This window comes from Megalobrama amblycephala, linkage group LG3 (genome assembly GCF_018812025.1).
Source record: "Megalobrama amblycephala isolate DHTTF-2021 linkage group LG3, ASM1881202v1, whole genome shotgun sequence".
Classification (NCBI taxonomy): Eukaryota; Metazoa; Chordata; class Actinopteri; order Cypriniformes; family Xenocyprididae; genus Megalobrama; species Megalobrama amblycephala.
This window is the reverse complement of record NC_063046.1, coordinates 61,187,356-61,204,879: the sequence shown is the minus strand read 5'-3', so window position 1 is coordinate 61,204,879 and position 17,524 is coordinate 61,187,356. Positions and strand designations below refer to the sequence as shown.

Sequence of the window (17,524 nt, the reverse complement as noted above, 5' to 3'; positions counted from 1 at the left end):
AAGAGCAAATTTCCTCTTCCATCACTCCCGGTGTCCGGCCCGCCCTCTCTCGGGCCGTCACCCGACGTAATCCTCCCTCTTGCCACACGGGCCGAGGCTTGGAAAGCCATCCCCGGGGTGTCAAGATGGATTCTAAAAGTCGTAATCCAGGGTTACTCGCTCCAGTTCACCAGAAGACCTCCGCGATTTGGAGGGGTCATCCAGACCGTGGTACAAGCGGACAACGTTCACGTCCTCCGAGCCGAGGTCGTAACTCTCATCAGAAAAGAGGCTATAGAAACAGTCCCTTTTCCAGAGAGCGAGTCGGGCTTTTACAGCCGCTACTTTCTGGTACCCAAGAAAGACGGCGGTCTCAGACCCATTTTGGATCTCAGGTTGTTGAACCTTTCCCTTATGAAGCGAAAGTTCAAAGTCCTGACGCTGAAACAAATCCTCGCGCAGATTTGCCACGAGGATTGGTTTTGCTCGCTGGATCTGAAAGACGCTTACTTTCACATCCAGATAGCCCCCCATCACAGGCGATTCTTGAGATTCGCATTCGAGGGTGTGGCTTATCAGTACACGGTCCTTCCCTTCGGGCTCTCCCTGGCCCCCCACACTTTCACGATGTGCATGAATGCGGCTCTTTCCCCTCTGAGACAGATGGGAATACGAGTTTTGAATTACCTCGACGACTGGCTCATCCTGGCCAGCTCGCGTTTGGAACTAGAACACCACAGATCCGTGCTCCTCAGCCACTTACAGTGCCTGGGTCTCAGGGTCAACCTAGCCAAGAGCTCACTACTCCCCACTCAACGAATTTCGTTCCTGGGTGCAGTATTCGACTCGGTCCGCATGATGGCCGTAGTCTCACCAGAGCGCGCTCTGGCTATTCAGCAGCTCGCGGCTTCCGTCAAGAACAAGGCCTACCTCCCTCTGAAGCTCTTCCAGAGGTTGCTAGGGCTCATGGCTTCTGCCTCCCCAGTGCTCCAGCTCGGCCTGCTTCGCATGCGGCCCCTGCAGTTCTGGCTGAAAACCCGGGTCCCTCCTTATGCTTGCCGTCACGGGCGCCTTCGCCTCAAGGTCAATCAGGCCTGTTTGATGGCCCTGAAACCATGGATGAACCCTACTTGGTTCACTCTAGGAGTACCCCTACAGGCAGTAACACGAAGGACGGTTCTCTCGACAGATGCATCCAACTCAGGTTGGGGTGCCCTGTGCGAAGGCAGCCCGGCTTTCGGCTCGTGGACACACGAGGAAAGCCACCTTCACATCAACTGCCTCGAATTGTTGGCAGTGATATGAGCCTTCCAAGCCTTCCATTCTCGTCTGACGGATCGCCACGTCCTAGTCCAATCGGACAGTATGACAGTGGTCTCATATATAAATCGTCAGGGGGGTCTTTCGTCCAGCCGCTTATGCGCCCTGGCGAAACGCCTTCTGGAATGGGCTTCCCCAAGTGTTCGCTCACTCAAAGCGACTCATATACCTGGGAAAAGCAATCTGGGAGCAGACATGCTGTCTCGGAACAACATCCCCTCGGACGGGTGGATGCTCCACCCCCAGACTGTTCAAACCATATGGGAGTTCTTCGGGAAAGCAGAGGTGGACCTCTTTGCCTCAGAAGACAACTCTCATTGCCCAACTTATTTCTCCAAGAAGGACGACGCATTGGCCCACATCTGGCCCAATACCCTTCTTTACGCCTTTCCTCCGATCGCCCTGATCCCTCAGGTCGTCAGACGGATCAGAGAGGACAGACACAAAGTTCTGTTGGTGGCCCCACTCTGGAGGAGCCAGATTTGGACCTCGGAGCTGTTTCGGCTTTCCACAAAAGCCCCATGGCCAATTCCCCTCAGACGGGATCTCCTCTCTCAGGCGAACAGAACAATCTGGCACCCACAGCCAGAGCTTTGGGCTCTACATCTGTGGATCCTCGACGGGAGCCGTCTAACCTCCCCAGGAATGTGCTAGATACCATTTCACAGGCAAGAGCTCCGTCCACGAGACGCCTCTACGCCCAGAAGTGGTCAGTCTTTGCTGGCTGGTGCTCTACACGCAGCATAGACCCGAAGAAATGCGGAGTATCTTCCATACTAACCTTCCTCCAAGAGCGACTGGACTCGGGTCGAGCCCCTTCCACGCTCAAGGTTTACGTAGCAGCCATTGCGGCGTTTCACTCGCCCATTGCTGGACAATCTGTAGGGCGGAACGACTTGATTATTAAGTTTCTGAGGGGTTCTAGGCGATTGCATCCTCCTCGTCCCCTCACCGTTCCCCCCTGGGACCTCTCTTTGGTCCTCAGGGCTCTTAAAGGTCCTCCTTTTGAGCCATTAAGTCTAGCAGGCCTCAAGCCCTTAACGTTTAAGACCGCTCTGCTACTTGCTTTAGCATCGGTTAAACGCGTTGGCGATCTGCAGGCACTCTCTGTGAGCCCTGCATGCCTTGAATTTGGGCCTAACGACTCCACGGTCGTGCTCAAACCAAGGGTTGGCTACGTTCCCAAGGTGCTCTCTACGCCGTTTAGAGCACAAGTGATCTCACTCGCTGCGCTCCCCCGTTCATTGGACGAGCCAGGGCTAGAATCACTATGCCCCGTTAGGGCTTTGCGCATCTACATCGAGCGATCACAGCCCTTCCGCCAATCTGATCAGCTATTCGTTTGTTTTGGTGGCCGCACCAAAGGGTCTCCGGTCTCGAAACAGCGTCTATCACGATGAATCGTTGACGCCATAGCCCTTTCTTACTCCTCTGCAGGCGCTACATGCCCCATTGGAGTTAGAGCCCATTCCACTCGAGGCATGGCTTCTTCTTGGGCCTGGTCCTGTGGAATCTCTATCAAAGACATCTGTGAGGCGGCCGGCTGGTCCTCGCCGTCCACTTTCGTCAGATTCTACCAGTTGGACGTTCCAACCTTGCATGCTCGGGTCCTTTCAGTGTAAAATTGCGGTCCCTTAATATTCCGCTTTTTGCACACCACGAACTCAGGAGTTCTCTCCTCCGTAGTGTAACAGGGTACGATGGCTTCGGCCTTCACTTGTCCTCGGCCCCTTCTGGTGCCTGCTCAAGTTTAGTCGTTCCCCAGCCGTGGCACGGCGCGGTTGAATTCGTTCCCCCATACGCAGTACGAGTGAAATATCGAAAGGGAACGTACTCGGTTACTAACGTAACCTCGGTTCCCTGAGATATGGAACGAGTACTGCGTTACTTGCCGTGCCACGAGGCTGCGGCTTAGGTCGTCGCTTCAGTCGATATGGCCTGATGGCCTATGGCGACTCGCCCGCTTATATAGCACATTACCCCGCCCCTTTTGGCGGGAATGTGCGCGCTCTCTTCTCATAGGCCGCGCAGCTGAGCCGCGCCGCCATTGGTTCAACAACTTGTCTATGAGTGAACCAATGACGGTGCAGTTACACTGCGTTATTGAAAAGGCTTCAGTGGCGGGGAAAAAGGGAGACTTTTCCCCCATACGCAGTACTCGTTCCATATCTCAGGGAACCGAGGTTACGTTAGTAACCGAGTACGTTTCATTTGTTAACATTAGTTAATGCACTGTGAACTATCATGAACTAAAAATGAATGACTATTTTTATTAACTAACATAAACAAAGATTAATAAATACTGTAGCAAAGATATTGCTCATTATTAGTTGATGTTGGTTAATACATTAATGTTAATAAATGAGACCTTATTGTAAAGTGTTAACATTTTTATTTATACTGTTTTCATTTCTATGATCAGTTTGTGGAAAGGAGTTCAGTTAGGAGGTCAAAGGTTGTAGAAGCTCATAAATCATGTACAGTAAGGTCTGAAGAGACTGAAATCATACAGAAGAGAAGTCAGTCAGTTGAGTTTGTGGCAAAACCTTTTACAGTACTTGAGTATTGTTGTCTTTTACTGCATATGATAATTCATACTAAGAAAGTAGAACTGAAATGACATTCATTACGAGATGATTAGTTAAAACATTTCAAATACACCTGCAGAATGTTTTTTCTAGTCATGTATTTCGCCATTGAGGATTTCTTAAAAATAGTGTGTAAAAATCTTGTCTCGTCTCGTCTCGTGAACTCAATCTCGAGTCTCGTCTCGTCTCGTGAGATACCCGTCTCGTCACACCCCTAATAACAGATAAACCTCTTTCTCATCCATCTCATTTTTAACATTCCCTTCATGACTTTCACTCACCTGGACCAGCTTTATTGGGAAAGGACCTCTGCTATTCTCAGGTACATTGATTGGAGGAATAACCAAACCTCTCTTTGCTCTCTTCAGACCCGTCGAAGACTTTGGAAACATCAGAACCAGATAATCAGAGTGAGAATCCATCTGAAAATGTTAGTAAAAGGCAATGAGCAACAAAATATTTTTGTTTACAATTAATTACAGCACACAGTCTATCTATCTATCTATCTATCTATCTATCTATCTATCTATCTATCTATCTATCTATCTATCAACACAGAAGTTTACAACAGCTACTGACTGTATTAAAATAAGTCTGCAACAGTAATTATATATGCAGAGGGTAAAATGTTTTGGTCCCTGTTTAATAAACCAATTTGGGGGGATTCAGGACCTCTTCGCTTTCTGGCTGGCTGTACATTATTCCTTTACTTCTAATAGATAGAGTAGAATATAACAGTGTAAAAGTTAGATATCTTAGGTTTTAAGCTTTAGCTCTGCATAAATTAAACATCATCAGATTCATTTTGTGTTTGAGAATGATCAGAGAGGGCTGAGACAAATTACATTCACCAGTAGGGATTGGAAATTTCATGAATTTAACACATGCCTCCAATAATTAGTCCTAAAAGTACAGAAACTGATCACTGAATATGTTCATAGTAAAGTAGCACACATAAAAACTGAAATGCCCAACAGAGGTCAGTCTTGTACTGTACTGACAGCAGTTTCTTGTATGAACTTGTTTGTACCTGTGGAGAGGAGATGTTCATGACCGTGTCCATGTGATGGTCCTCATGATGGTGGACACGCTCGACTCTGACAGACACTGTGTGCTTCTTGCCACTGGAGTCCCAAGCGTGCACAGAAAACACCTTGTGACCTTCACGAAGATCCACTTCTCTCTTCAGTGTTACAGTCCCATCCGTGTCCACATCAAACCACTCGTCAGAGGACTGAAAGAGCGTTCCTGTTCTTCCATCGCATGTATTAAAAATTACTGTCAGAAAAGAGATTCAATTGGCACAATAAATCATACTGTCACATATGTAAACCTGGTTCCCTGAGTGTGGAACAAGACACTGTGTCAGTAGCTGATGCTGTGAAAACACCCTCCAGGTGTGACGATGGTCTCTTGTCAAAAGTACCAGTACTTCAACTTCGTGATTAGTCAGGGAATCAGGGTTTCCAAATTGATACTTAATTTTAAAAACATAATACCAGAATTTCTGTAGTACCGTTTACCGGGTCAAAAAAAAAAAAAAAAAAATACTGACATGAGGATGAGTACTTTCTCTGTTTTTTGGGGTGAACTAACCATTTAAACCAGTTTTATACAAACTGGTATATGTAGATATCTGATTGCATTGTGCAAGGGATTATTTAGAAAAATACTTAAAATATTTAAACAAAAACTCCAAACATTCAGTTGCTTCAAGGTTTTATTTAAAGAGAACACAGCCTACCTCTTCCCAGACCTTTTCCTTGGTAAAGGATATCTTTGTGCACTTTAAAAATCAGCAACTCCGACTCAAAGCCAGGTGTACATGAAGACTCCTCCGCAAATCCGCATACAAAAACCTAATTTGAAACATGTTAAAGGTAGGGTAGGCAATTTCGGAGAGATTAGCAATAGCAAACTAGCTTTGAAAGCATGAGATCTCACCCTCCCTTCAGAGCATTTCCAAAGCCACGCCTCCTACAAAACACATGAAACGCATACAGCAGAGTCTGCAAAGTGCCATGAGATGCCAATACCTCATGTCTCAATGCACATAACATTACAATAATAATTAATGTAAACAACTTATAGAGCTCTTACTTGTACCACCTGACTGCTGCAGATTAATTTCGGTTTTGATAGTGTTGACATAGAAACGCATAAATCAGAGTCTGAGGGCGCAAACAGAACATCACAGGATGCCATCTTTATATTACAGTTATGACACATGGTGATTGCAGCATAAGCTCATTGTTTTGATTCAGGAGAAACTGTAAAATGCTGTTTGTTTGTGGTGCTCGGGGACTGTCTATTTACAACTCTGCATAGCTTTTTGGAACAGCGCTAATGATGTATTGTCATGGTTCATGGGTCTGTATGCTCATTGTGTGTGTGTGTGTGTGTGCTGTTGTATTGTCAGCGTTGCCTAGTTACAGCGCACCTGACGAGTCAATCTAGCGGTCACAGGTGTACCTCATCTGCACTGCCTTTATCTGGCTGGCGTTTCTATGGAGTGTTGTCAGATCGTTGTTCATGTCCTGTCCTTGTTCTCTGTGCAGTCCTCCTAGTTCCTGCGTCTCTATGCCTGGGAACTGTTCGCTTCTGGATTGTTTGGACTGGTTTTTTCCCTGCCTGAACTAGAGACTGCACCGTTGGATTGTACTGCACCTGCTACAGTTCTTCTGCTATTGTCTCGTGGCAGTGGTTTAAATAAAGATTGTTCACTTGCAATTGGATCTTGTGTTTCTGTTTCATGACATGTATGATGTCTGTGTGAGCTGATGGTGTGAGGTGATGGTGCTGATGGTTGCCTACTCTACCTTGAAGAATAAGTTGATTTGAGACATTTATTGAGTACTTTGGTAGTTGCCTTTCAGGGGAACTCAATTGACGCTATGGGAACACTTTCAGCATGCGTCCGTGTCTGAAGCACATGTGAAATCACACCTTATTGGCCACAGCAGTCATTTGCAACCATCAGCTTGGAACCAGGTGTCTGCACCCTGTGGTTTGGGTCTTGCATCTGCCAAGCCAGTGCAGCAACAGCCAGTGCAGCCTTTGCTCAATACTTTGTTGAAGCTCCTTTGGCACCAATTATAGCCTCATGTCTTTTTGAATATGATGCTGCAAGATTGGCACACTTTTGGGCAGTTTCTCCCATTCTTCTTTGCAGGACCTCTCAAGCTCCATCAGGTTGGATGGGGAGCGTCGGTGCACAGCCTTTTTCAGATCTCTCCAGAGATGTTCAATCAGCTTCAAGTCTGGGCTCTGGCTGGGCCACTCAAGGACATTCACAGAGTTGTCTCATAGCCAACCCTTTGTTATCTTGGCTGTGCGCTTAGGGTTGTTGTCCTGGAGATGAACCTTCACCCCAATCTGAGGTCCAGAGTGCTCTGGAGCAGGTTTTCATCAAGGATGTCTCTGTACATTGCTGCATTCATCTTTCGATCCTGACTCGATCCTGACCTATCCCAGTTCCTGCTGCTGAAAAACATCCCCACAGCATGATGCTTCCACCACCATGCTTTACTGTAGGGATGGTATTGGCCAGGTGATGAGCGGTGCCTGATTTCCTCCAGACATGACGCTTGCTATTCAGGCCAAAGAGTTCAATCTTTGTTTCTCATGGTCTGAGAATCCTTCAGGTGCCTTTTGGCAAATGTTAGGCAGGTTCCAAACTTCTTCCATTTATGGATGATGGAGGCCACTGTGCTCATCAGGACCTTCAATGCTGCAGAAATTTTCCTGAACTAGATCTGTGATCTAGATCTAGATCTAGATCCTCGATACAATCCTGTCTCGGAGGTCTACAGACAATTCCTTGGACTTCATGGCTTGGTTTATGCTCTGACATGCACTGTTAACTGTAGGACCTCATATAGACAGGTGTGTGCCTTTCCAAATCATGTCCAATCAACTGAATTTACCACAGGTGGATTCCAATCAAGATGTAGAAACAACTCAAGGATGATCAATGGAAACAGGAGCACCTAAGCTCAATTTTGAGTGTCATGGCAAAGTTTATAAATACTTATGTTCCTGTTATTTTTTCGTTTTTTTTATTTATTTATTTTTAATATGTTTGCAGAGATTTCAAACAAACTTTCACATTGTTATTAGGGGGTATTGTCTGTAGAATTTTGAGGAAAATAATGAATTTAATCCCTTTTGGAATAAGGCTGTAACATAAAATGTTAAAAAAGTGAAGCACTATGAATACTTTCCGGATGCACTGTATATAGCACATTTCCCTGGTGGGTCAACATTAAAAGTCTTTCAGTCCCATTAAGTCCCATTCAGCCCCCTCCCTGGTTAGTTTTGCCCTAAGGAACTCTAACAAGAGATTTATTCCTTTGGAAGATTACCTACAGATTTTTTGGTCCTGGACCAGTCTGGCAATTGGTGCATCCCTAGCAGCTTAGTATTAAAAAGAGGGATCAAAATATGCAGAACATCTCCGCACCTCTGGGCGCTAAAGCTATTGGTTAACACTCTGAGGTCTGAGGTATCGCCGGCGATACCACCGCGGTTTTTTTCTTACCAGTGTGAAAGAGACTCAAAATACTCTGTCAATGTTGCACATACAATTAAGAGTTATACACCATTTTAATCTGTGGAATATCTTCTTTTATTTGTGTACACTCACAAGCGACACCTAGAAACCTAGAAAGCACAATGTTGTGCTTTTTGTAAAATAAAGGAAACTAACATGATGCGTGATCTCTCGTCTCCCTCTGAACGAAGTCCAGTCTGATAGTTAATACTAATCACAAAAAATGAGACTTCTGTCTAAAAAAACCTTGAGATGTCAGGTTTTAAATTGTGTAAGTCAAATTGAAAACAAATATTCTCTGTTTATGTAATCTGTATGAAAAGAGAGCCATGTCAGAAGTCTGTGATTCAGCTCATTATCCGCTAATGCGGCCACGCCCACGGAGCCAGCGCTATTCAGAGGCAAATTCTGAGGCAATACATGCATTCATCATCTCAATCGTGTATTTATTGTCTTGAAAAGTGTTTTGAATAGCCATAGTTAGCGATCTCTGGCCTCTGTTAGTTCGGTTAGTTCATGGATTGCCTATTCTTCTTTAGCAGGCATTTGTGGACTAAAGCTGTACAGAGCGCCCTCCGGCTGCAAGTATGAATTGAAAACACAGTATCCAGCGCTCATAGTAATGACAATAAATATTGAATAATTACTCCTCTGTATATAAAATTGACATAAACATATGAGAATCCATCAATATTTCTCCAAATGTGCATGCTTTTAAGCTAAAAGCCTATATGAAATGCCATAGAGGTAACATAATTGTTCAGACACTTTGCATCACAGAAATACATTATATTTTAAAGAATATAATAGAATACCATTATTTTAAATTGTTAAAAATAAGCAAATTATACCAAATAAGCAAATTTAAAAAAAAAGCAAATTAAAAAAAAATAAAGAAAATTATTTTATCTTTATTTAAATTTTATTTTAATAATATTTCACAGTATTGCTGTTTTTTCTGTATGTTTGACATGATCACAGAGGGTTTTTTCACAGCCTACCTGTCTGAAAGAGCTCATTATTTATGCAGGTCATTAGAGCTCTTTATGTGATTCTTTTGTCTTCTCAGGTGAGAATCACCCATTATTCATGATGATTCACGCCTCCACGCATAATGTGTTTCTTGACCAAAGATATTTTAGAAAATTTAAATCTCTCTATTGTTTTATATGAAGGAGTAGGAAGGATAATTTTTACATCATTTTGAAGCAAAAACTCTAGTCTACAACCTCCAATACCCAGAAGTCTTGTGAACACAGATTTAATATTATTTTTTTGGCCTTATTTCAGTGACTTAAGTTTTTTTGTTTTTTTCAATAACCACGCATAAACGTTATTCCTTCAAAAATACAAACATGTACATACATGTTGCTCACATATTATGGTAGCCTAGTTTGTGCTGAATACAGTGTAATGACACTTTTTCCATTAATATGTTTATGAACAACTGAAAAAAGCACAAATGTCAGAGCATGTCAAAACTTCTCCAGGCCTCAAATCAGCCTCAGACTCCAGAGGGTTAATTGGTATTTGTCTTTTATGTTCAGATCCTTCGGGTTGAACTATACTTGGTTTGCTGCAGTTTATTTGCAAAACTGGTGAGCAGGTACTTATTCAGTATGGCGTAGCAGGTATTAACATTCCCACAGCGTCAAAACCATGACGCTAGGGCTGTAGTCAAGTCCACCTTTGTTAAGTCCAAGTCAAGTCCAAGTCCAAGTCCAAAAGGTTTGAGTCCAAGTCAAGACCGAGTCCAAAGAGGTTCAAGTCCAAGTCAAGTCCAAGTCCAAAAGGTTTGAGTCCAAGTCAATACCGAGTCCAAAGAGGTTCGAATCCAAGTCAAGTCCGAGTCCAAATGAGACAGTCAAGACAGAGACAGAAAAAAAGAATCCTCTTCAAGACCACGTACATAACTATTGATAATTTATGTGATGCGAGAGACAGCATATTCTAAGATAATCATTTTACATTATTACATTATTTTTTGCATTAATACTTGTTTTTAAATTCACAACAACTGTGGTTCCCAAACATTTTACAGTCGCGTACCCCCTGAGGCATTTAACATTCTTCTGTTACAATATTTTCCACCTTAAACTCATTGTGCATTTTTTTTTACCTTTATAAATACCTTTATAAAATAAATAATGTTTTAAATTAAAAATCTCCAAAAGAGAAATAAGCAATGATGTTAAAACAAGTGATACTTTTAATTACTGAACTAAAACCGCCAGTAGGTGGCCGTAAGTCACTGTCTTAATGAGTGAGTCATGGAGTCTTGTATTTTTGAAAGGGTAATTGAATCATTGACTCTCATGGTTTTACACAGCCACAGATTCGTTCACAAAACATCGATATCAGTCTTAGTTCTGCTGTGGCTTTCGTTTGAACTAGAGATGCGCCGATTGCAATTTTCTTGGTCGATTCCGATTTCCAGTTTTTGGATAGTGTGATCTGCCTATACCTATTTTTGCAGATTCCGATTTTCTTTCTAAGAACGTCTCTGTTACCAAGGTAACCCTTGTTCCCTGAAGGAGAGAATGGAGACGTACGTCGGACAGACCGATGAATAGGAATCTCGCAAGGGAGGCCAATCTACTTCGAGTGTAACTACAACGAGCTAATGCACATTGGCATGCAATCATATGCATCAGCTGCTCTCCTCGCAGCCCAGGTATATAATGAGCAGCAGGTGCGTTGCATATTCAGGTTTTCGCTTCGGAACCGAACCAAGCAGGCGGCAGCATCAGCAGGACAACGACTGTGGCGACAGGACGTAAGTCTCCGTTCCCTCCTTCAGGGAACGAGGTTTACCTTTGTAACCGAGACGTTCCCATTCAGTTGGTCACGTTCGATGTACATCGAACAGACCGACGAATAGGAATCCCTACCAAAGCGCCACAGGAGCTGCCCTCTTCCAGCGCTCTGTTGTAAGCCACCTGAACCCCCTTGCCTGAGGACGGTGGGACAGGGCTAACACACAGAGAGGGTCGATCACTGCTGTTCCCAAACCCATTCAGTGAGACTATTGGATAACGCCGGGAAAGCGTAACCTTTCGCTAGGAAAGGAACGCTGCGAAAGTCACATCCTTCCCTGAAGGAGTTATGTGGAGGAGTACATATGGACTAACCTTGTAGGTTGTACAACATATGAAAGAACTGGGGTGACTCCAACTCGATGAGAGATGGGTTCTCCCAGAGGGAAAGACACAGGCTTCGTTTAGGAGCAACCGTGGAAAAACCATATGGGATCCTGTAGGGTCACACATATGGAACCCAGCCTAAATCCGGTTCTCAAGGATGCAACGGAGTATAGGCCTGGCGCCAGACGCTCCACCACGTCGGCTGCCGAAGGGTAACCGGAGGACTCAACAGGGTCTGCCCGTAGGGACTCTCTGGAGAAAAAGAGCGCATGTAGCGCAGCAAGCCGACACTAAGCCGGGGCCTCTCTGTGCCTCTGACCTGAGGCGAGAACAAGGTGAACTACAAATGTCTGTTAGCGAGGTGCCACGAGCCAGCGCCCAGGAGGATGCTACACCTCTAGTGGAGTGAGCATGCAACCTGAGCGGGCAGGGCACGCCCTGAGCTTGGTAAGCCAGGGCGATGGCATCCACTATCCAGTGGGCCATCCTATGCTTGGAGACAGCCTTTCCCTTCTGCTGGCCTCCGTAACAGACAAAGAGCTGATCTGAGGTCTTGAAGCGTTGAGTTCTGTCTATGTACAGTCGCAAGGCGCGAACTGGACAGAGCAAAGCCAGGTCTGGGTCTGCCTCCTCCGAGGGCAGCGCTTGCAGGCTCACTACCTGGTCCCTGAAGGGAATAGTAGGAACCTTGGGCACATAGCCAGGCCAGGGTCTCAGTACCACGTGGCTGTCACCCGGCCCGAACTCCAGGCACGATTCGTCGACCAAATATGACTGCAGGCCCCCTACCCTCTTGATACAGGCCAATGCAACCAGCAGCAAAGTCTTCAGAGACAGAATCTTTAAGTCTGCAATCTAAAGTGCTCGAAGCACCAGAGCAAGGTCCCAAGAGGATATGGATGGATTTAACCGTCTCACCACCCTAAGGAACCTGACAACCAGGTCGTGCTGACCAACAGTTTTGCCATCTATGTGGTCGTCGTAAGCGGAGATAGCAGCAGTGTGGACTTTGAGGGTGGAGGGGGACAGCCTACGCTCCAACCCTTGCTGCAAGAAGGACAGCACGACTCTGATCGAGCATCTTCGGGGGTCTTCTCGGCGAGAAGAACACCACTCGACGAACAGGTTCCACTTCGAAGCGTAAGCACGTCTTGTAGACTGTGCACGTGCCGAAGTGATGGTGTTAAGTACCTCGGGGGGTAAGTCACCTAGAACCTCCATGTCCCGTCCAGGGACCAGACATGGAGTTTCCAGAGGTCGGGTGCCAAAGAGTGCCCCGTCTCTAAGAAAGAAGGTCCTTCCTCAGAGGAATGGGCCAGGGAGGGGCTGTCGCGAGGAGTGAGAGTTCCGGGAACCAGGTCCGGTTGGGCCAATAGGGCGCAACTAGCAGGACCTGCTCCTCGTCCTCCCTGACTTTGCACAGTGTTTGTGCAAGTAGGCTCACTGGGGGAAACGCATATTTGCGCAGGCCCCGGGGCCAGCTGTGTGCCAGTGCGTCTGTCCCGAGTGTTCCCTCGGTCAGAGAGTAAAACAACTGGCAGTGAGAGGTTTCTGGTGAGGCAAACAGGTCTACCTGAGCCTCTCCAAACTCTCCCCAAATCAGCCGGATCACCTGGGGGTGGAGTCGCCACTCTCCCGGCAGCGCAGCTCGTGAGAGCTCGTCGGCCGCACGGTTGAGCACACCGGGAACATGAATGGCGCGAAGCAACCTCAGGTGCTTCTGACTCCACAGGAGGAGATGGCGGCCGAGTTGCGACATGCGACAGGAGCGTAGACCACCTTGATGGTTGATGTACGCAACGGTTGCATTGTTGTCCGTGCGGACCAATACATGCTTGCCCCGTAGCGGCCCTTTGAGGCGGCTCAGAGCAAGACGTACTGCAAGCAACTCGAGGCAGTTGATGTGCCACTGCAGATGGGGTCCCGTCCAAACCCCTGAAACTGCAAGCCATTGTACGTGGCACCCCAGCCGGTGGCAGAGGCATCTGTGAATACCACAGCATGCTGGGACACCTGTTCTAGGGGCACTCCTGCCCGAAGAAACAAGGGGTCCGACCACGGGCTGAAGGCTTCGCGACACTCCTGAGTGATTGCCACCCGGAACGTGCCGCGTTGCCACGCCCATCTCGGGACTCGGCCGTGAAGCCAGTGCTGAAGCAGTCTCATATGAAGCAGATCGAGCGGTATTACAGCCGCTGCAGCCGCCATATGCCCCAGGAGCCTCTGAAAATATTTCAGTGGGACCGCTGTCCTGCCATTGAACGTATTCAGGCAGTTCAACACCGACTGAGCACGTTCCTCTGTGAACCAATCCTGGGGACGGATGCATTCGAAAATGCGTCTCTGCATGAGCATCTTGAATGGTAGCTTGTGAAAGCTCAGATTCAAGACTCGCAGATCCAGGATAGGTTGTAACCCACCGCTCTTCTTGGGTACAATGAAGTAGGGACTGTAGAACCCTGACTTCATATCGGCTGGAGGGACCAGCTTTATCACATCCTTCGCCAGTAGGACTGCGATCTCCGCACGCAAGACAGGGACATCGACATCTTTCACTGTAGTGAAGAGGATGCCCCTAAACTTGGGGGGACGCCGGGCGAACTGAATCACATAGCCGAGCCTGATGGTCCGAATGAGCCAGCGAGATGGACTGGGGAGCGCTAACCAGGCTCGCAGAGACCAAAGGGACCATCGACGTACCCGCAGTGAGGCAGCGAGGTGGAACACAGGGACGCGGGTCGGGGGGCTCTCTTTGCGAGGCGGCCCGAAGCAGCGTCACAGTGTGCTGGGCAACACTTACCTGGTTCCACGGCTGGACAGAGGGAGCAGTCACGGCTTTGGCTACCCGCTGCTCGCTGCTGTCCGCAGGCGAAAGAAGAGGGGGATGAGAGTGGTGAGGTTTTTCTCCTCCCACTGCTCTCCAAGCCCTCTTCAGACCTGGAGATGGAGGAACTGCTCTTTTTTTTTTTTTTTTTTTTGGAAGTTTGGGTACCGCTGGCTGTTGGGCCAGCAGCGGAACAGAAACAAACCTAATAAAAGGATTTACCACCCGGCTCTCCTCCGGGAAGTGGAAAGAGCAGCCCCACCCATCTCTGGGTCGCCCGTCTCAGGGGTGATTTTCTCACCAACCACTTAAACAGCAGCAGAGACAGGAGGTGTCATCTCCCCGCAATGGACACAGTAGAGCAGGCTGTGCCGGAGTTTTTGCAGGGGACGACACCCTTGGCAACGAGCAGACTGAGGTGTGGCCCAAGAGGAACTCAATGGTTTGTCATGGGAAGCTCCCCGGTCTGCTACTAACTGAGGAGAACTGCTATGCTCAGTCCGAAAAGGCCACCTCGTGAGATGGGAGCATTGAGAAAGCATAGCTTGACAACCTCTCACACCTCACAAGGTAAGCCAGGGGGCGCTTCTGGACCACTGAAGTGGACATCGTCTGGCCGAGGGCCTGCGCCGTGACTTGATCACGGTTAGTCAACAAGCGCAGCTCAACCCCGGCTCAGAACTACCCTCATGCATTAGAGTGCCTTGGCCTCACATGCAGGGTGGGTGTGGTCTGTGTACAGCCACCCCATCCAAGAGAGCAGTGAGAGAGGAAAAACTTATGCAGATTCTGGCACTCTTGGCATTCCATATTTATGGCACCAATATACCTCCATACTGCCAAATTTTCCATGCACATCCGGAATACCCGGGAAAGCATGGCTGTAAACTCTGAATCTGAGTCAGTAAAAACACACCATTACAGTGGGCAGCGTCACCCTCATTTCCAGAGCATAACAGCACTCTCTCCGATGCTGCAATCGACGTCTGACCCTCAGCTGGAGCTCTGAATGAAATACTAGGTTCCCCTATGAGAAGGACCAGCAATCCAATCCAGAAACTGCACAGCTTGCAATGCACTAGAGAGGGAGGTTGGTTCCCCGAAGGAACCCCTCAACCTCATGTCACCCAAGCCATATCAGCAAAGTAGACCTCTTCTGGTGCACCAGAGAGGGCGCTACAATAGAGATTAGGCAAGGGAAAACAGCTATTTGCTCAATAATGGCAAACGAAACAAAAAACAGAAAATAAAGAGAGGACTTCGACCCCGCTGCTGTGCTGTCCGCCCGCACTCAGAAAAAAGAGAAGTTCAATCAAAAATCTTGACTCGTATTTTAGCAGACACTTGCTTACAGAGAACAGGAACAAACACCATTCGGCTCCGAAGCAAAAAGCTGAAGATGCAACGCACCTGCTGCTCATTATATACCCGCGCTGCGAGGAGAGCAGCTGATGCATATGATTGCATGCCAATGTGCATTGGCTCGTTTTAGTTATACTCGAAGTAGATTGGTGTCACGGGTGCACACAGAAACAAGATGGTAGGGATCCAAGTGCAGCGTATTTTATTAAAGGGTAATCCAAAGTCGAGATCCAGAGAACAGGCAAGGGTCAAAATCCATATAACAGTCCATAAACAGAAAACCAGAGGTAACAAAAGTGCACGTAACAAATATTAACAAACCACAACCAAGGACAGAAACAACTGAGTATAAATAGACAGACACTAATGATGAAACACAAAACAGCTGGGTGCAATGACACGAGGATAATGAGTCCAGGAGTGAATTATGGGAAATACAGTTTAAACAGGTGACAAGTCCATGTTGGAGTGCCCTCTGGTGGCTAAACAGGGCACTCCAACTCATGATCTTGACAGCACCCCCTCCTTACGGAGCGGCTACCAGACGCTCCATGAAACAAAAACAAAACTTTCAGGAGGGAGGTGGACCGGAGGAGGATCAGGGGGAGGGTTGGCGGGCCAAGTCAGGGGTCTCGACCGATACCAGGGTGGTGCTGACGGAACTGACCAGGCGGGTTCCCGAGGGTCTGGAGTCCTGGCTGATTGCCAGGGCGGCGCTGGAGGAACTGACCAGGCAGGTTCCAGCGGTTCAGACGGCCGGGGCAGTGGCAGCAGGGCAGAAAGCCTGAGCGACGACGGCAGGCCAGAAGGCTTGGATGGCGGCGGCAGGGCAGACGGCCTGGGTGACGGCGGCGGCAGGGCAGACGACCTGGGCAGCGGCGGCAGGGCTGGCCAAGGGTGCTCTATGGCCATATCAGGGAGAGCGGACAGCACGGTGACGGCCTCCGTGGCCGTATCAGGGAGAGCGGACAGCTCGGTGACGGCCTCCGTGGCCGTATCAGGGAGAGCGGACAGCTCGGTGAAGGCCTCCGTGGCCGTATCAGGAAGAGCGGACAGCTCGGTAACAGCAGCAGGCTCAGGCTGGGGCTGCTCTGGGACGACAGCAGGCTGCTCGGGCTGCTCTGGGACGACAGCAGGCTGCTCGGGCTGGCAGACTGGTCCAGGGTCAAAAACACCTGAGTGCCTCCTCCAGGCATGCAAGACCGCCAAAACATAAAAAGTAAAGACAGCCCTCTTGGCCATCACAGGACTGACAGGGAGAGCATGCGGGGCTGGAGCGGACTCACTGGCTGGAGCGGACTCACTGGCTGGAGCGGGCTCTGGAGTGGACTCACTGGCTGGAGCGGACTCACTGACTGGAGCGGACTCACTGACTGGAGCGGGCTCTGGAGCGGACTCACTGGCTGGAGTGGACTCACTGGCTGGAGCGGGCTCTGGGGAGGCCTCTGGGTCTTGAGGGATGGAAGCCTTCCTCCTCCTCTTCCTCTTTTTAGATGTGGGAAGCGGAGACTCAGTGCCCACCTCCTCTGAGGCCTCTGGAGCGGACTCACGGGCTGGAGCTGGCTTTGGAGCGGACTTGCTGGCTGGTGCGGGCTCACGGGCTGGAGAGGATTCCCAGACTTGAGCGGATTGATGGACTGGAGCAGATGCTGGAGGTATTCGTATCTGCCCATTCCCACGCAGATACAGGTAGTTGGAGAAATTCCAAAAGTTTAACCCCCTCACCAACTCCATCTCCCACTGCGGCAGAGGTTCA

General features: G+C 48.1%; 1 protein-coding gene across 1 annotated transcript in view; it reads right to left on the bottom strand.

Moving 5' to 3' along the window:
- The window catches only part of LOC125265855 (protocadherin-16-like), a 204,641-nt gene that overhangs the window by 165,671 nt on the left and 21,446 nt on the right, over positions 1-17,524 (bottom strand). Inside the window, exon 3 of the mRNA XM_048186393.1 lies at positions 4,918-5,165. Coding sequence (XP_048042350.1) covers positions 4,918-5,165 — 248 coding nt within the window. The remainder of the gene's footprint in view (positions 1-4,917; positions 5,166-17,524) is intronic.